At 41.0% G+C, this 18643-nt stretch overlaps 1 protein-coding gene across 5 annotated transcripts in view; it reads left to right on the top strand.

The window, feature by feature from the left end:
• PRR5 (proline rich 5) overlaps positions 1–18643 on the top strand; it is a 90388-nt gene that overhangs the window by 50780 nt on the left and 20965 nt on the right. For all 5 annotated transcript variants that reach the window (XM_069864688.1, XM_069864661.1, XM_069864678.1 and 2 more), the window contains 4 exons: positions 3950–3998; positions 4677–4734; positions 8874–8965; positions 11096–11236. In XM_069864688.1, coding sequence (XP_069720789.1) covers positions 3950–3998; positions 4677–4734; positions 8874–8965; positions 11096–11236 — 340 coding nt within the window. The remainder of the gene's footprint in view (positions 1–3949; positions 3999–4676; positions 4735–8873; positions 8966–11095; positions 11237–18643) is intronic.

Genomic DNA, 18643 nt, shown 5'->3' with positions numbered 1-18643 from the left:
GATGTCCTGTATTAAAGCTAATACATATTTATAGCTGCTCCTTTTTTGAGTTTCAGGATCCTGACATAATGCAAACAAAGCATATTTAAGTGGTATTTCCTCCTTTGAGGAAAGAGTTCAAACCCCATAAAATCACTTGTTTCCATTTGCTTCATTTAACTTTATTTAACTAGTAAAGCTAAAATCATAGAATCAAAGAAAAGACCTTTGAGATCATTGAGTCCAAACATACCTGCCCACCACTAAACCGTATCCCTGAGCACCTCATCTACCCATCTTTTAAATACCTCCAGGGATGGTGACTCAACCACTTCCCTGGGCAACCTGTTCCAGTAACTGATAAACCTTTCGGCAAAGGATTTTTTCCTGATGTCTAATCTGAACCTCCCCCGGTGCATCTTGAGGCAATTCCCTCTTAACCTATTGGCTGTTACTTGGGCGAAGAGACCAACACCTATCTTGCTACAGCCTGCAGTTGTAGACAGTGATAAGGTCTCCCCTCAGCCTCTTTTTCTCACCCTAGTTCCCTCAGCCACCCCTCATAAGGCATGTTCTCCAGCCCCTTCACCAGCTTTGTTGCCGTTCTCTGGAGATGCTTAAGCACCTCAATGCCCTTCTTGTAGTGAGGGGCCCAAAATTGAACACAGCATTTGAGGTGCAGCCTCACCAGTGCTGAGTACAGGGGCACAATCACTTCCCTGCTCCTGCTGGCCACGCCATTTCTGATACAAGCCAAGATGCTACTGGCCTTCTTGGCGATCTGGGCACACTGCTGGTTCACGTTCAGTCGGCTATTGACCAACACCCCCCGGTCCTTGTCCTCCAGACAGCTTTCCAGCCAGTCTTCCTCAAGCCTCTCTTCCCCAGGCTTTTAGCACTGCTCCGGGTTGTGTCCCAAGTGCAGGAATCGGCACTTGGTCTGCTTAAATGTCATCTCATTGGCCTCAGCCCATTGATCCAGCCTGTTCAGATCCCTCTGTAGAGGATCCTTACCCTCAAGCAGATCGACACTTCCTCCCAGCTTGGTGTCATTTGCAAACTTGCTAACGGTGCATTCAATCCTCTCATGCAAATCATTGATTAAGATATTGAACAGGACTGGATCCAGCACCGAGCCTTGGGGACACAGCTGGATTTAGCTCCATCTACCACCACTCTTTGGGCGCGGCCATCCAGCCACTTTTTTTACCCAGCAGAGCGTGCACTTGTCCAGGCCAATGGTAGCCAGTTTCTCAAGCAGAATCCTGTGAGAAACTGTGTCAAAAGCTTTACTGAAGTCCAAGTACGCTACATCCACCGCCTTTCCCTCATCCTTTAAGCAGGTCACCTTGTCATAGAAAGCGATCAGGTTAGTTTGGCAGAACCTGCCTCTCATAAACCCATGATGACTGGGCCTGATCACCCAGTTGTCTTGTGTGTGCTGTGTGATAGCACTCAAAATGACCTTCTCTGGCACCAAGGTCAGACTGACAGGCCTGTAGTTCCCCAGATCCTCCCTCCAGCCCTTCTTGTAAATGAGCGTAATATTTGCCAACCTCAAATCAGATATTGTACAGTGTTAGACATTCCATTCTGAATAATGTGGCAGGAATTAATTTCAAAATGAACCAAAGAAGTGGCATCAGGAAGATACAAAAAAGTCAGAAGCTGTTTTAGCATATTTTATATGAATTTGTGTTATCATCTTAATTTATGAAGTCATTAAATAGGCAATGCTGACCTTATATCAATGATATATGAGCTTCATAAGAGTGCAAAATGGCTAGCTTCAAAATCGAATGCACTTGAAATGAAGTCTCCTGTCTGATCAGGGATCTCTTTTAGGTTTGATCAGATTTTTACTGGATTCTACAATAATGTCCACATGTCTAGGTAAGATTATACAGTAATGTGAATTATCCAGGATCTGACAGGTGACAACCTTTCTGATTTCTGTTAAAGGAAGTTAAACAGGGATGGAAAAAGATTGCAAGCAATGTCTTAGATCCAGCTGTGTTTTGGATCTTTATTAAATGAACATGGGTACAGAGAACATCAAACACCAGTGTTCTGATGTGGCCTGAGGGCCTCACTATTTCATGAGAAATTAATTAAGTGGCATGAAGTACCTGTACTATTAGGAATTCAAAGAGCGAAGCACATTAATTGTGCTGTCAGTTCTTCTTCCACCCTGTAAAAAGCGATGTTAATGTAGTTATAGTCCTGCTTGCTGTGATGTAGTCCGGTGCATATAATTAACTACAAGCTAGTTGTTTATTTCATTCACAGCTAAAAAATGGAAATGTGGTGGGATTTCATTTTATCAGAGGGCTGCTTATTGGATGAGTAGAACGTCATCTTGTGTTTCCTGCTCTAAATGACAGGGATTATCAGTAGAACATAAAATATGAAAAGAGAAAATATTTAGAAATCACCTGTTCAAGGCTATGAGAAATCCAGGACTAGATTTCAAAGAGCTGTTAGCTTCAGGAGTGCTTAGAAGCATCTGAAAAAATCCCTTCTTTTTGTTATTTTCATTTATGCCTAGAGTATTTCCACAGGGTGCTATGACATCAGTGTGCCCATGTGCTAAAGGATAAATAAATAAGATGTTGTATTTCAGCCACCTAAAGATTGACCTGCTCCCTCTTTCCCTGAACTTTCAGAAGATCTCAAGAGGCTGTACTGAAGTACGTAGTGTTAAAAACATCAGATCCAACTCCTGCAGACTTTTTCAGTCTGGAGCGTAGGGATATGCTGGACTGCTTAAGCCAAATGTCAATTTGTTTACTAGTTAAATAATTTGATTAATTAGTTATTTACTAGTTAGAGGCATAACGCAAAGGGATAGGTGATAACATGCTACTGAATATATCATTTACATAACTACCCTAATTGAAGTGGGTATTTAGATTTTAGGTTGAATTTGGCCTCGTTTCTTCATGGTACCTGAAGTGGTCACACAGAGACAGATTTCAAAACAGCTTCGGCCCAGATTTGCACATGTTCAGAAAACTGAGCTAGGTCTATGTTTTTATAAGGTCTGAGTTCTGATTTATGCATCTAAATAGAGACCTGAATGCAGAGAATTTTATCTGTCATCCAACATGTGAGACTTAAATGACATAGTTTTTTAGCAATATGTAGTGAGTTTTACCTGAGTATAAACATTGGGCTTGCGTATCAGGTTGAATTCAGTTTCTGAATTTGAGGGTTGTTTGTGGGATTTTGTTTTCAGCATGTGAGTTTGGTTTGCTTTCTGAGATTGCTTTGCAAGTTTTAGTATAGAGGAATCATGAAAAGCAGAGCTAAGCTGTTAAAATTCCTTCCTGCTTTTTCACTGAAACCGTATGAAACTTCAACTGTGTGGGTCTCCTGAGTGGGAGATTGCAAACTTTTCAATGAAAACTGGGCAAGTTTCACACCTGCAACAAAATGAAACAGAATATCAAACTCCTTCAGGTTTCTCTCTAAATATTTTATCATAGCTCTTCTTTCAACCTTATGCAGAACAGGGTAGATTTGGCTCTGCACATATCAGGCAAATCATGTGCTTGTTTTTTGGCTCAGACCCATGGATGGGCAGAGAACATGAGGAGTTCTCCCACATCTGCAGCACCTGGCACCACTGAAGCCCTGGCACAGCAGGAGAACATTTTGAGCATTTTTGAAAGGGTTAGATGTAAGGATGGAAAGTGTCCTTTTTTCTTCAAATCTCAATTTCCTTTCATACGTATTTATGCAACTGAGCCATCTAAATCCACAGCAGATACTTTTCAGCACACAGAAATGCTTGTTGGGAGTCTTAAATTACTGATGCTGTTTGCTGTATTAGTTGTTAGTCATTATTGACAGGCTGTGTGCTCATATGAAAATATTTTGCTATTAGTGACTTCTTCTTTTCCATGAAATGCAGAGTTAATATGATTTGCTGATTACACAGATCCTTTTCTTATGCTTTTTAATACAGGCAATTACTGAAAACAGAACTGGGATCCTTTTTCACTGAATATCTACAGGTAGGCATGTGTTTTCTTTCATTTAAATCAGATTTCATTATATGTCACTGAGCAAAATCATCTGACCCACTCTAAATGGTGATATGGAGCCCCTTAATACCATTCAGAAATGTCTACTGACTTCGCTGTTTCTGTCATTTATGGACTAATGAGATTTGGATTTTATATCTATATGGTTAGATGGTGAAAGCCCAAGCTGTGGAATAGTTTTGTGCAGTCACTATGTTTCTGTATGGCATTGCCATCTTTCAGTAGACTTCAGATATTCTCTTTTAACTTTACATTTGAAGTTCATGAATAAACCAGTCAAGTTCATTGTAGTACAGTTAATAGGAGTGACATTTAGTAGCAAGTACACACTGTCTATTGGAACAGTCTTCTTTCTGCTTCTCTAAGACTGAGTATGTGCTTAGTGAATTATCCATTTGAAGTTTGAGAAGCACTTTGTACTGCAGAAAATACGTGCTGTATCCTGAAAGCAGTAGGTGATTATATCATCATTTGAGAAGTCTCCTGAGTGATTTAAGCAAGGTGGACACAGGAGGAGTCCTTTGATGACTGATCATTAAATTAAAGACCTCCCTTTATTGTCAAAAGTTAAGAATTAACAAATGTGAAATACAATGGCTGTAAGGAAATACAGAATTTATTAAAGAGTAGTCTATATTTTACTTACAGAATCAGCTGCTCACAAAAGGCATGGTGATCCTAAGGGACAAGATCCGGTTTTACGAAGGTAACTTGAGTTTTTTCATGGCTATCTCTATCTGTCACTGGAGTTTTAGCAAATGCATTCTGGAGGCAGTATGATGCTTTCCACTGTCTTCCCAGGACTATGGATTAGCTTGTATCAGTTTATTCCTGCAATCTGTTGTGTCCTGCCTCGGTGTTCCCATTGGCATTCATCAAGGAGAGATGATTGCCTAGAGCAGCAGCAAGGGAGAAAAAAAAAGATTACCTCCAGCATGGATACTTGCTTCTCCTTCAATTATAGGTGCTCAATGTTAAGGAAAAGTGGAAAAATACGGTCAAAAAATGATAATAAACAAAAAACTAAGCACTAAAATCTCAGTTAATTGAAGTGTCTGGCTAGGTCCAAAATAATGCTGTAGGTTGTTTTAAGAATTATTCTGGATTTGTGCTTACATAAACAAGGTCAGACACTGTCTCTTTTTCTTACAGTCAAGGCTTCATTTGTCTTTCTGCACCTTCTGGAGGTGTTGCCTTATGGAAGTAAACATCAAGGATAACCTCCACTCCCTGTGTTATTTTACAGTCACCCATATTTCATGTTCTATGCTACTGTGCAGCATTTAGATGTGCTATTAAATATACTGTTTTGTCCTGGATGTAGGTATACGCGGCCAGAGGGTGAAATGATTTCAGATAACCTTCAAGAATTATTGCAAATATAAGCATTCTGAAGATCTTTGGGGAGTATGGAGGCAAATTTAAAGAAACACATCTTTCCTTTTCCAAAGCTGCAGTCATAATACCACTTGGTCTAAATATACTGTTTAAGCAATAGCCTGGAGACAACCATTTCCACTAGTTTTAGCTATCTATATATCCTAAATGTGGTCTTTCATTACTGACAGTACAGTTGATCAAATTAAGATGGTTCTATGGGACCCAGCTTTTCTGATGAAAAGACAATAGCCCTGAACACCACACAAAGAAAACTAATTTCCCCTTTAAAATATACCCCAAAAAAGTATCCAAACTCTTCTAAGCTGAACACAGGGTTCCTCAGTTACATAAAATAACAGCTTGGAGAGCACAAGAGGAGCTGTAAGGGTCGGAAAGCCATCATCTCTACTTTGTAAATCACAAAGGAAGTGGTTTTGTAGGTATCCAGTTGGCAAATTAGATGCAGAGACCTACCAAAGCCCAGCCCTTTTTTTCTTCTGGTTTTACTAGCTTGAAAATCAAGAATGCTATCTCTGATGTTTAAGATCAAAGCTGAGATGAAAAATTGAAATGTGAGATCAGTAAATGCCTTTCAAATGTAGGAGCATGTTTAGCAAATACAAAATTTCAACAAACTATTAGGTTTATTTCAGTTTTGAATTTGGTGTATAAAGTTGTGGTTGTCCTTGGAAGTATAATCAGAGAAGATGGAAAGGTGAGGATTAAGTCGGTCATGTTTTTTTTCCAACTCTGTCCTTGGAAATGTCAGCTTACTAAAACTGGCAAGTTGCAGGAGACTAGCTGTAATTTAGGAATCTCATTCCTAAGAGGTCTTTCTGACAGACAGCTTTCTGTTAGCTTGTCAGGGGACCTGCTGATGGATTTGTTTCCAAGGCTGGAATTTGGGTTTCCTGGCAGCAGAGTACCCCAGAGCTCATCCTGTAATGAGTGACCCCATGGCTCCAAAACCACATGAGGCAAATTTGGGAGCACAAAAATCTTTGGAGCTCCCATTCTGAGCAGGGCTCCCTTCCTGGGTCTGCAGGAGCAGTAATCCCATCCTCAAATCTCAGGTTGTCCTACTTCCCAAGGTTTGAGTTTCCCTATCCAGTTGGTGTTGAAGTTTTCAAAAGAGAAAAAAAGATTACTTCAGAGCACATTTTGAAGGGTTTTTGTCCTGTGAGAGGTTTTGAAAATTTTATCTTTGGTTTTGAAATGATGATTTTTTTGGGGTTTACATTTCTTTCAGGAGTTTCAGTTAGCTTTTAGAAGCGCTGTGAGAAGTACTGCATGCATTTTATACCATTCAAAGTAGACTACATTGTGCTTCATTAAAAAGAGCATTTAGAGTTACCCAGTTTCCTGGAATCTGGCAAAGCTATGGTAAAAGTAGGAATCTTTGCCTGACAGTAAACCAAATATATTCTGGAAAGGACAGGAAAGTCACATTCCTCCATGTGAAATATGCTCATGATCAACAAACAGTAGGAATTCTTCCTCAGCCCCCAGTTGAAGGCCTGCCTGGCAAAAGGCAGTTAACTACAGTCTTTCTGAGCTTCTGTACAGAAATCCGTCACTTCACAAAAAAAAAGCTGCTCACAAGATGAAAGGAAAGTTAAGGCATGTTTATCTCAACAGGGTAATTGACTTCATGCAATTCTAGCAGCAAGACTTGAAAAGGACCAATGTTCAGCATCTGCATCTGGAGCAGAATTTGTAAGGGCATATTTTCCGCTTAACCTCAACTTGTGGGCAACTAACTCATTTAACTCTCTTTAAAACTCTGCCCTTAAGGCATAGAGTGGTTGGGCTTCACCTTCATGATCAGATTTATGTCTTTGAAACACCTCAGTGTTTCAGACACTAGTATATGAAGGTTATAAAAGTATTTCTTTTATTATTGTTATTATTATTATTACCATTATCATTATTACTGCTACAGCTGCCAGGAAATTTTAAACCTGGTTCTATACTGTATTTCACTAGAACTAGTGCAAGACAAAAAAAAGAAATATTGAAACCAAGAACACCCTTTTCAGTCTTGCGCACAGATGTGTAGGACAGAGAGAACCACTGCCTGGTGGTGCAGAAATAAAGAACTTGGCGTGGTTCACAAGCCAGCAGCTGCATTATAGCATGGTGATCCACATTTATCACTGAAAGCACTTAAAGTCACCAACCCAGGCATAATGCAGGAGTTGCAGATGGGCCAGAACTGGTGCTATTTGTCATGTGCTTAAAAATGCAGGGATATCAAGTATCCCACAATAAAGATTGGCACCTGGCTAACTTGGAATGTAGCTGCTTTCAGGCAGAGTTTCTTTGTCATGGGTGTGTAATTCTAGGCAAAATGTTCTCTGGCTGAGGTCCTAAGTAATGCTGTAATACCAAAATTAAGAACAGTATCTGATTCTGTCACAAGTAGTAATATTGATTAATAGCTATTAAATTTCCTTTCTGATAGTCATATTGTCTTCTCTGAATGCACCATTGATGCATTGATCATTGATGCATTTATCTCCCTAATACTTGCTGTTTGAGGTGCAGTGGCATTGCCCTGGTATCACCTTTAGGTTAGGGGTACAGGGATGCTAAAGAGCTTTCCCAAGGTCACATAGGCCTTTGACAAACAGGGATTTGAAACCAGCATTCAGCTATCGAGCCAGACTTCCTCTCCCCCAGAACTCACCTTCTGCGTTTTCCTCTGTGTTTTTTTGAAATGTTCTGTAAGGAACTCTTGTGCCCAACTTGGTTGTAGAGCCTGGCCAGAACTTCTCTGATCTCTGCTGGGGGCGCTTCCAGGTGGCCGCAGGTGGAGAGGGGGTGTCCTCGCTGTAAGGAGCACAGGGAACTCATTTTATAGCAGGTTTTGACTGCATCCTTTGAAATTTACAGTAAAAAGTAGAACCACAACACCATTCTCTTTTTCCATACATCTTGGTTGAGATTTTCTATGTAAGCAGAGATACAGAGAAGCTGAGGTATCAGTCTGAGGGCATGCTTTGTGGAGGTTCTCCATAGAGCACAGTTTGCTCTGTTGCCTTAAGGCTTGGAGGGCAGAGGGGAGAATGGGGCGAGATTACTCTGCAGGAATATTTCCATGTTTAAGCCGCTGAGTCCTCCTCCTACTGCTCTCCTCCACAGTCTTGTCCAGTAGGTATTTCTGCAAGAAGAGGAGGAGGTAACCTGGGCTATTATTCTTTATTCTTCATGAGTTTTTTCTTAGTAAGCGTCAACATCAAAGTCTCTGATTTTACTAAGAACATTAGATGTGTCATCTGAAAAGACACAAATACTGAATGATCTGATACTGTGAAAGGAATACTAATTCCTTACTGCTAATAGTAGCTGTTGCATGATTCATCATGTGTATAAAAGATCCACACTGTTTCCTACATATTTTAGTCTTTGCAGTTAGCTGATTATAACCTAAAAGGTTCACTAGTTTGTTTTGTGTTTTTGCAGGGCAGAAACTACTGGACACCTTAGCTGAAACTTGGGATTTTTTCTTCAGTGATGTCCTGCCTATGCTTCAGGCTATTTTCTATCCTGTGCAGGTGAAAAATTACTCTGTTACTATAGAATCTTGAAAGACTGGAAAAAGCAACTTTACTGGTTCATCAACAGATTGATGCAATCCTTACTCTCTCTCCTTGGGCCAACCTCCTAGTGCAGCTGTTCTGTATGGTCATGTCATGCAAATAAGCAAAGCAAAATGTTTACTTATGCAAACACCGGTATGAAGTGCTTGGGTGAAAAAGATGAAAGGGGAATTTGAAAACAGGAGTGGAGTGGAGGGAAGATGGTTAGTCCTTATGTCAGCTCACAGTAAAACTCTAAAAAGGTTGTGAACAATAAACTGACGTATGCACACAGTGAAATAAGTGGAGCTGTGTTGACTTCAGTATATGCAATTCCTTCTCTGCAATGTGAATTTATCTTTGAAATACCTTAATTTATGAAGAGGAGTTATATTTCTGAGTTCAAATCTGTGCTACTATAAATGAACAGCAGTAGTCAGTAGAGTTAGACCAGTTTCTGTGAGCATAGACCTTGACTCCAGTAATTGTCATTGTACAAAGTACATGATAGGTACTTGATCTGATTTGGATGAAGGCTCAATCTTCTAACTTAGAAATGGCCATGGAATGTTGATTATCACTTAAGTCCGAAGGAATTGTGTAGCAAATAGGTCTAAGGGACCTTTTGGAGTTGCTCCTAGATGTCTACAGATTTTAGTGGGAGTTTGATGCCTAAACATATTTGGGGAAACTCTGGGAGAGTTCTCACATTTTTCCTAGTGGACTTAATGCCTAAAATGATTGTCCAAATGTTAATGGTATTGCCATTTGCGTCTGCCGGTAAGTTACAGGCATGAAATCTGAATTCAGAGGAAAAGGTGCAACTCTACACAGAATTTGATTATGAAATTGAAAAGCTCTAAAAACATACAGGACTAGTTCACCCATTGACTTGTGTCTTACCAATAGAAACTTTAAAACAATAAAAATAAAACATTAGAACACTATAGGAGGTTTTTCTAGGTACCACACCCAAGGCATTTGGGCCTAGAGATGTAGGTAGGTTCTCAGCCTGGTTTTCCATTTTTCCAAATACCCATTTTCACTGTTGTGTTCCTGAGGCCTTCGAAAATAATTTACCAACACATCTCCTCACCTTTCAGATGGAAATAATTGCTTGACTTTTCAAAGGAACCTAGAGGGAGTAAGAGCCCTAAGACCTATTTAATTTCAAATAGATCTAGGTGCCTCATGGTCTGAGGTTATTTCCAAAATCCAGCTGGTGCTTGCTTGCTCTTGTAAATTCTACCAATTGAAGCAGATTTGGGGCCTCCTTTGCTTCAGTATCAAAGTGAAAAGGGTTGGGTAGGGTGGGGTTGGTTCAAGCTTCTTTATTCCAAACAAAGATAAGTCAATACCAGCTGAACATCAGACCTTCCAGATGGGTTAATATTTGTCTGGCAGCACACATAACTGCAGCCATATATACCCAAGGAAAAAGGCCAAATGCCAGAAACAGGAACAGTTCTGCAAATCCTCATAAGGCAAGTGGTGTTAATCTCCACAGGCAGAGCTAGCATTGTATTCTTCAGATAAGATTTTCTTCTATAAAAAGCTATTCTTGAACTACATAAAGACATCTTTGAAAAGGCTATATGAAACTTCAGCTCTGCTTCTGCCTTCTAGTGAAGTCACCAAAACTGTAGAGAAAAGGAGGATGCACGGGTGGGCTGTGTCAGGATTTTCACTGTTTTGGAGACATTGTCCAGCCTGTGCTCAAAATCTTGAGAAATAATGGAAATACAACTGTTATTCAACCCTGTTGGGTTTTTTTTCAACATAATATACATTTCATTACTGTTAAAGTACAAAATATTCGTATATACCTTGTGCTCAGGTGTGATCCCCCACACCCTACCCCACCTCTTCATCATCTTCACATACAGTCAGACTCAGTCATTGTCTGCAATATTCATTACTGCCACATCAAATTTGCTCTGCAGACTTGTAGGCTGCTCTGTGTCCTTTGTTATGTTTCCTTTGCTTTTCACTCAGATTTATCATTCTTGTGATCCCTCAGAAGTGGCGGAAGGAATTTTGACAGAGGATTTTGAAACTCGTTTTCACAGAACTCATAATCTATCTCACTTTGTTTTTGTTTCTAAGGGGAAGGAGCCCTCGGTTCGGCAGCTGGCTCTTCTGCACTTTAGGAATATAATTACCCTTAATATTAAATTGGAAGATGCATTATCACGTTCCAGAGCCAGAGTTCCACCTTCTATTATTCAGATGCTGTTGATACTCCAGGTAAATTTGTTACTTTTCTCAGGCTGTTCCTTTTATCTTTCTGTGCTGTATTGCTGAAGCTGTCTTAAGCAGTCTCTGATTTTGTTCATTCATAGAAAACTTCTAACCCACAATGCCAGAAATTAAATGTGGATATTTAATGACGGCAATATCAGAGATATTAAGATTTCTAGGAGTTTCATGGAAATTAGTGTCTAGAGAGAGGAGAGGAGCCTCAGGGTAAAACTGGAGCATGGGCTTAACTGCATAATGAGACATCAAAGAATTCACGTAATTGAACTGTGAACCCAGCTGTGTTAATAGACACCAGAGACTCCACATGAGAGAGTACCATTGTGAAAACTTTAATCACAGGAAGGATGTTTATCAGGCCTCATCCCTACTTAGAAGTGAGGTAAACTCGTCATTGTATACCAGGCTTCAGCAGTGTCGTTGCTAACAGATCTACTAGCTTGTTTGTTGTTTCTTCTTTAGAGAGTCTGTGTTGGCTCTGGGCAGGATCCGGCTTTGAATGAATTCAGCGATGAGCTGGGAACTGAATAACACCCAGATTTAGAAAGTTCACAGGAGGTGATGTGGAGTCATTTGCCAGGATCAGTCCTACAAGAAAGTTTCTTTGCAAATCTGCTTTCTTCAACAGTCGGAAGTGTTAACTATGTGGATGCATGGTTAGGTTAAAAGTCCAAATCTGTTCTCATTGCAAAGCTGCTGGTGGAAATCAATAACAGATGAGAGGGATTTTGCCCCTGGATGTTTATTTCTGCATACGTTATGTATGGTTGTGTGGTGGGGATGGTGAAATTCCTTTCTTGGAAATGGCTCTGCCAAACTTCTGGCTTAAAATCTAGTGGAAATTACAGGAAAAGGCCACCGTAGGATCCGGGAACGAGCAGTTTACATGCTTAGCAGTGTTAGTCAATAACTGGATTTTAGAGCAAAGTTTTTTTCCCAAACTAAAATGTCACATTAAACAAAAGCAAATTTTATAAATTTATGGCATAGTAATGGAATTTCCTTGACTTAGATTAACTCAACATGTGAATTGTGCTGGAACAGAGATAACAATTCAGCTGTCCAAATGCATGTGGTGGTCTTGTGTGTGTGGGTTACCCAGACTGAGAGGTTATGTCTTGGCGTAGACATTGTCTGATCCCTATTTCTATCTACCCTAGATGTCTCTTCCGTAACAAACTTTCTGATGCTGCAGCAGATTCCTGTGGCTAGAAGATGAGTCTAGAGATGTAGACTCTGGACAAAGCATTAAACCTAGCACTAAGTTTCCATGTTTCTGTCCTCAACAGCTTTGGGCAGCTGTGTTACGTAACTAAGGAGTAATTCAAGACAGCAGCTGTAGTGTCTGCTGAAGGTCAGAAGTTGACAAAGGCCCATGCTGCCACGCACCAGTCTGTCCTGTTAGACTGGATTAAAGCAGCAGACATTTGGTAACTAATGCAGGGTGCATCTGGTATTGCTCATGTATTAGCTTGATGTGGTGTAGGAGAACAACTTTGTCAGTTTGTCAGGAGAAAATATTTTCCTTTATGGAGGCAAAGAGAAGCTTTTTCAAGAGGAAATGGAAGCTGCATTCACCCTTGGACTTTATTCAGGAGGAAGGTGCTGATTTGGCAAAGCTCAGTAAGCACACATTTTGCCTGATCATGAATTAGCTTCATTGGCTTCTGCACGTGAGCCGTTTCGTTTACCTCTGTGAACTTACTGACCTAATTGCAAGTTGCACACATTCCTTGCTTGCTTAGCTGGCTGCACTCTAGCAAGGAGAATAAGAAAGTCCCTGCCAAAGACCTGCTGAATAAAAGGACCTGAAATGAGCTTGCACCCCTTACATCATTGTTTGGATGATTGTTTTTCCTTCTTTGCATCAAGTCATTTTTCCTGTCCATGGTAAATTACCTGCTGGAAATATCCCTACCAGCCATTCATTTAATACCCTAGCATATGATACAACATCCACACCAGTCCTCTACCATACAGTGGCATGATAGAGGATATCCCCTGGGACAGAAGGGGTCACTAACCTCATACATACCTCACAATTTGCCTAAAGAGGTAAATACCTCATTTTCTTTGTGGTTTTGTGTTTAACACACCAAACGCTGGGGGTAAAAAGGCTGGGTGGAGGAAAACCTTACATCTTCTCCATGCAGTCCCTTTTTGAAGGACAACTTCCATTTCTGGGATAAAGCTGTTGCAGTATTGTAATAGCAAAGTGTATATCTGAAGCTTTGCTGTAAGATACCCTCCATTTAGAGGATTAGAAATTAGTCCTTAAGTTAATTATTAGACTTGGGTTCTCCAGTCCAGTAGAGCCACTCCTCACCAGTGCTATAACCTGATCTAATTACAAGCCAGCTATCTATTGGGAAAGAAGCAGTCCCCCAGAAGTGGGGGAAGGAGTGATATTCCTGTGCTGTTGAAGTCAGTGGGAGTTTTATCACGGCTGGGAAGAAGGGCCTTGTACCACTCAAAACTTTAGGTTTACAGCATAGCCTGACCCAGTTACAAAGCACAAACTGAAATGTTAATCCTTTGTGGCTGCTTATACATAACATAGGATGAAGGGTCTCCAGGACTTCAGTAGCAGAGTCATGACTGAGGGAAGAAAAATAACTAAAACTGGTTTTGAGCACAGAGTAATGCACAGAAGCTCACGTAACTACACTGAGTTTTGAGTCTCACCTTTTACTTTGGATAAAATTAGAAAGCTGGAAGGGGAGTGACAAACAGAAGGAGGGAGAGGGATAAACAGAAGGAGAGATTAGGAAAGAATTTTGTTTATGCTGTGTGTATGAAAGAGAGCAAAACTACCATTGGAGGATAAACAATCTGACTTATTTCCCGAAGTGTGTTGCCAAAGGAGACCTTTGCCACTGAAATGGGAACATCTTATCTCCAGGTCTTTCTTCTGAGGTCTAAGAAAGTTGGAGAAGAGTGTTTTATCTGTATCTTTTGGTTAACATCAGGATTATTTGAATTCACAGAATCCCCCTGGATGACCTGAGGTGCTTAAAAAACATAGAAAAGCACAGCACAATATCTCTCTTGCTGAGGGATGAGGCCTCACTAAACATAATCTCTGAAGTGAAAAATAAAACCTGTGGTTTCCTTTTTGGCTTTTCTGAGCTTCATTTGAACTTTTTTGCCTGTTGTCTTTCTCTGTAAAGGAAGACAAAATAAATACTTAAAACTGGCCAGTGGGGCCTATTTATTATCTCTGGAAAGTTTCTAAATGTAGATCCAGTTCTTGCACTTTAAAGGGGTGGAAAAGCACATTGCAAAAGCTTAAAGCAAAATACAAAGAGTGCTGTTTTTCCATCTCAGCAGCCACACAGCAAACAAAAGACAGTGTAGTGGTTAAAAACTTCACTATCGGAACACTGCAGTGTCCTGCCTGTGGAACAACAGCTTTGCTGTAACACTGCAACGTGCCTCAATTGGGGTCAATTCTTTATGGCCATAGGGTTTAGAATTTGGTGGTTGCTTTTGAGAGGTTTAGAACAAAGTGATGTGGGCGTGACATTTCAACGTGCTTTTAATTTTTCTTTATATTTTCTGAATTCCAAATTCGACACAAAAAATAGAACCCAATAAATAAAGGGATTGTAGACCCTGTTTAAATATAAATCACCTTATCAAAAACCTGTGCTTCCTCTGGGTTGTACATAAATGTGTTTTCTTCCTTCCTCATGAGAGAGTAGCTTATCTCTGTCGCTTGCATCAGCCCCATTGGTTCATAAGGAGTCAGGCAAGAAGTCTTACAGCCAGGATGCTGCCTGACAAAGACTCCTCCGTTGCTTTGTGTTGACGTATGTGAAACTGAGAATCTGGCCCTCAAGAGTATTTTGTTGCTTGCTTCTAAGCAATATTCTCTGGTTTATATATTGTCACTCTCCACAAGTGCAGTTTGCAGTAATTAAATTGGCACAAGTTTGTTATCCTGGACTGAATTCATATTGCCATGATTTCTAACAAGGCATAGCATTCATTTGTTGTAGGAAAAAGATCTTTTTGAAAGAAAATCTTGACCTTTTTACTAGTGAGGAGTACTTGTCATATTTGATTTTGAATGTATTAATATGTTTTTTAGTATTGTGCTAGTTTTGTGATGCTGAGAATTATTTCTACATAGAAGCAGAAAAAATGGTAGAACTATTTCATATGCATCTTTGGGTATTGCCTCAAGCAGGGTCAGATGTGCTGTGTTGATAGGTATGAGACAAAAAGCTGGGAACTGACTAGAGAGTTTAAAACAGCAACAGCAGCAGTATCCTGAGTGCAACAGAGGGGAGCCAGAGAGGTCTAAGTGTACATTACAGCAGTTGCCAGGTGGGAGTGCCTAATACACTATTTGTACTAACCAAAGTACCACCTTCGCTTGTTTGCATGTCTATCAAGAGCAATACCCTGACCACGTACACCTTGGTGTAAGTGGTAAGGATGTGAGTCAGTGACAGCTGGTGGCTCTCTGTTTTCCATTTACAAGCTATAGGGTTATAGCTTAAGAAGGGAAACCATACCAGAGGCATTTTCCCTCTGTAATGCTTTTAGCTCGCTTTCCACCTGGAATTTACTTCATGGCTCACCACAAGTGTGTTTTCTCTAGGGGTAGAGACAGGGGGAGTGAGCATGGTTGCAATTAACCTTTCTGATTGATAGGGCTTTTTCAGTAGTAACTTGAACACAGACAGCGTTTCTGCACCATGGACCTTTAAAGCTCTGTGCTCATGTAGACTTACTTTGTAACTAAGGCCAGTGGAAATCCATTACTATATGAAAATAAGATTTCATTTTGCAGTCAAGTACTCCTCAAAACTGGATCTCCACATATTTGACTACACTATATGTTCCCATTTCTGTAACCTAAAGCATCAGAAAAACAGGAAAGTGACATAAAATGCTTTAGTTTTGCTTTGTTATATATGAACCTGTCTTATGAACACCGTGACGTAGTAATTCAAATGTGCGTGTTGTCCCTCCTCTTAACAGAAAGGCAGTGTTCAAGGGAACATGATCATAACCTTCTCTGTACCAATTAAACACAATTGTTCTAGAAGGGAATTTTAATTGTGCAAACTCCCTTTGGGCATACACTCATAGTGAGTTTTAAGAGTACATCACATTAAGAAAAATGTCCCACCTCTGAAGGATACCAGTCAGTTAACCAAAGGTGTGGCTTCAGACAGAGCTGGTCAAATGCTGCAGCCCTTGTCTAGACTGCCCTGAGTTAAGCTGTTACCATCTATCTGCAGGTCCTCTGCAGTTACTGCTCATTTGCTGTCTTGCAGTGTGGTAGGTGAGAAGTGCTTATTTGTTCTTCTTCAAATTACTCAACACTTGCCTTGGGCCTAAGGCAGGAGTACATGGAGTTACAGTGTAGCTGCTCCCTATAGCACTTTAGACTTTCTTAGCGCACAATAATTTACTTACGCAACCTAAGTGTGAGTTGTTTCAGCTCGAGTCAGTTACGTGTTTAACCTCAGCTAAACCAGGTTGTCCTTACAAAAATATATGTCGGTCTCCTGAAGTTGGCCTTCATTAATGAAACTGGCCTTTTAAAACCAGTACAATTTCATTGCTAGGGAAATCCTTAATTCTTAACAAAATAATCAGAAAAATCATCCTTAACCAGAATTAGAATATCTCTGCAGACCCTGTAGTTCTGTTGGGTAAGAGAGAGAGGATTTTAACTAATTGCATTAGTTTGTGCAAGGGTCTTTTGCGGACCCATTTGGGCCTGTAGGCTAAAACTGGCATAGAAATTCTGACTATTGAAAAACTCTGAGAAGGAAACATTTCCCACAGTGCAAGAATCCTGTGAGGCAGGGTGCTTTAATGCTGTAATTCATAGGTTGCCTACAGGGGGAACGTAAGATAAGCTATCTTTTAAAGAAGATTAATTAGACCTCATTAAAACTCTCTATGGACACTGATTTTGAGAATTAAAGGGGTAGGAAGGGAGGCAAGTTAAATTCATGACACTTAAACTCTACATGAAAGGCCTAAACAGAGCTTTCTGCTCTTACTTTAGTGAATATGATTCCATTTTCTTGAGTGTCCCCAGGCAGACAAGGCCAGGAGGGAATCACAGCTGTTGAATTGCCCAGGGCACTGCAGGAGTTGGTCTCCAACAGGGGGCAGCCACTTCTCGGCTGTTATGGCTGATCATAGACCTGGGAGACATCCCAGATGCCACCAGAACCACGGATGGTATCTACCAGCTACAGCAGTGGTGGCACCCAGCACAAAAAGGGAGAACCATATGCTCTCTGTGACCGAGTTGTGTCCGTGCAGGTGGCAAGGTCAGCTGGTGTCAGAATGGCTGGTGCAGCACCTCCTGCTTTTTCCTGCTGGGATTCACCTGGTGCAGCTCACAGGAAGAAGGACAAAAGTAATTTCCAACAGAAAGACTGTGCAGTGTTGTGTCATAGTGTTGCACACACAGGCTTCCCCATGGTTTTCAGAGGCAAGTCAACTTTGGTTTCCAGTCAGATCTATACTGAGCTGCATCTGGGTTCAGAGAACCTTGGTTAGTCCCTTGTGCAGGTACCACCATGTTCCTGCCTTCTCACTACCTAAAACGTCCTGGCTAAGTACAGGGCTGGCAGAGAAGCTTCCTGCCAGGAGATTTCAGATGCAGCCCATGCTCCCATTCTCCTACTCCTTAAGCCTTTCCTGTGGTAGACAAAGGGCTGCACAAGTGCTCGCTGGATTTTGAGCACTGTTGCTTGCTGGTAGTATAACTTCTCCCATCATCTTGCTGTCTGCTTTGTCATCTTTTAACTTCACATATATTACCTTCTGACTTTTCCTTCCCTAACCTCGTCTTATTTTCCCAGTAGGTAGAAGGAAGGAAGGCAGAGAGGGAATTAGCTGGCAGCATTAGTCATATGGAGGACAGCTGGAGGCTAATCCTTGCAGGCAGCAGTTTCTCTGATCTATTTCCCCCTCCTGTCTTCAATTATGCCCATAAACTAGGTCAAGACCCAGTAGCAGCTGGTTGCAGAGTGCCAGGACACACAATGTGGGGAAGTGCCTACAACGCAGGCCCATTACATGTTCATGACTGATGATCATCTCTCAGCGGTGCCTGAACTGCTGAGTCCTCCCAGAGGCAGCAGTAACCTGGGTGAGTTACAGGGAGACAGGCTGCAGCTAGTGGGAATGCAGGTGCTGTGAAGCTCCGTCTGTGTGTAGGCAGCACTCTCTGGCTTGCAGCCAGCTGCCTATCTGATTCAGGGACAGACCAGGGCATGGCCAGTGCTCCTTGCCCTACAAAGGGGGTGTCCTCCAGCAGCAGGCACAGAGCAGTTTGCCTACACCAATGCAAATGGCAGCTGCATGGAAAAGTCCCCTGTAATTAGAGGAATGAAGCAAATAGCTTCCTATATG

This window comes from Phaenicophaeus curvirostris, chromosome 1 (genome assembly GCF_032191515.1).
Source record: "Phaenicophaeus curvirostris isolate KB17595 chromosome 1, BPBGC_Pcur_1.0, whole genome shotgun sequence".
Taxonomy (NCBI): domain Eukaryota; kingdom Metazoa; phylum Chordata; class Aves; order Cuculiformes; family Cuculidae; genus Phaenicophaeus; species Phaenicophaeus curvirostris.
This window is presented reverse-complemented; position numbering and strand designations above follow the sequence as displayed.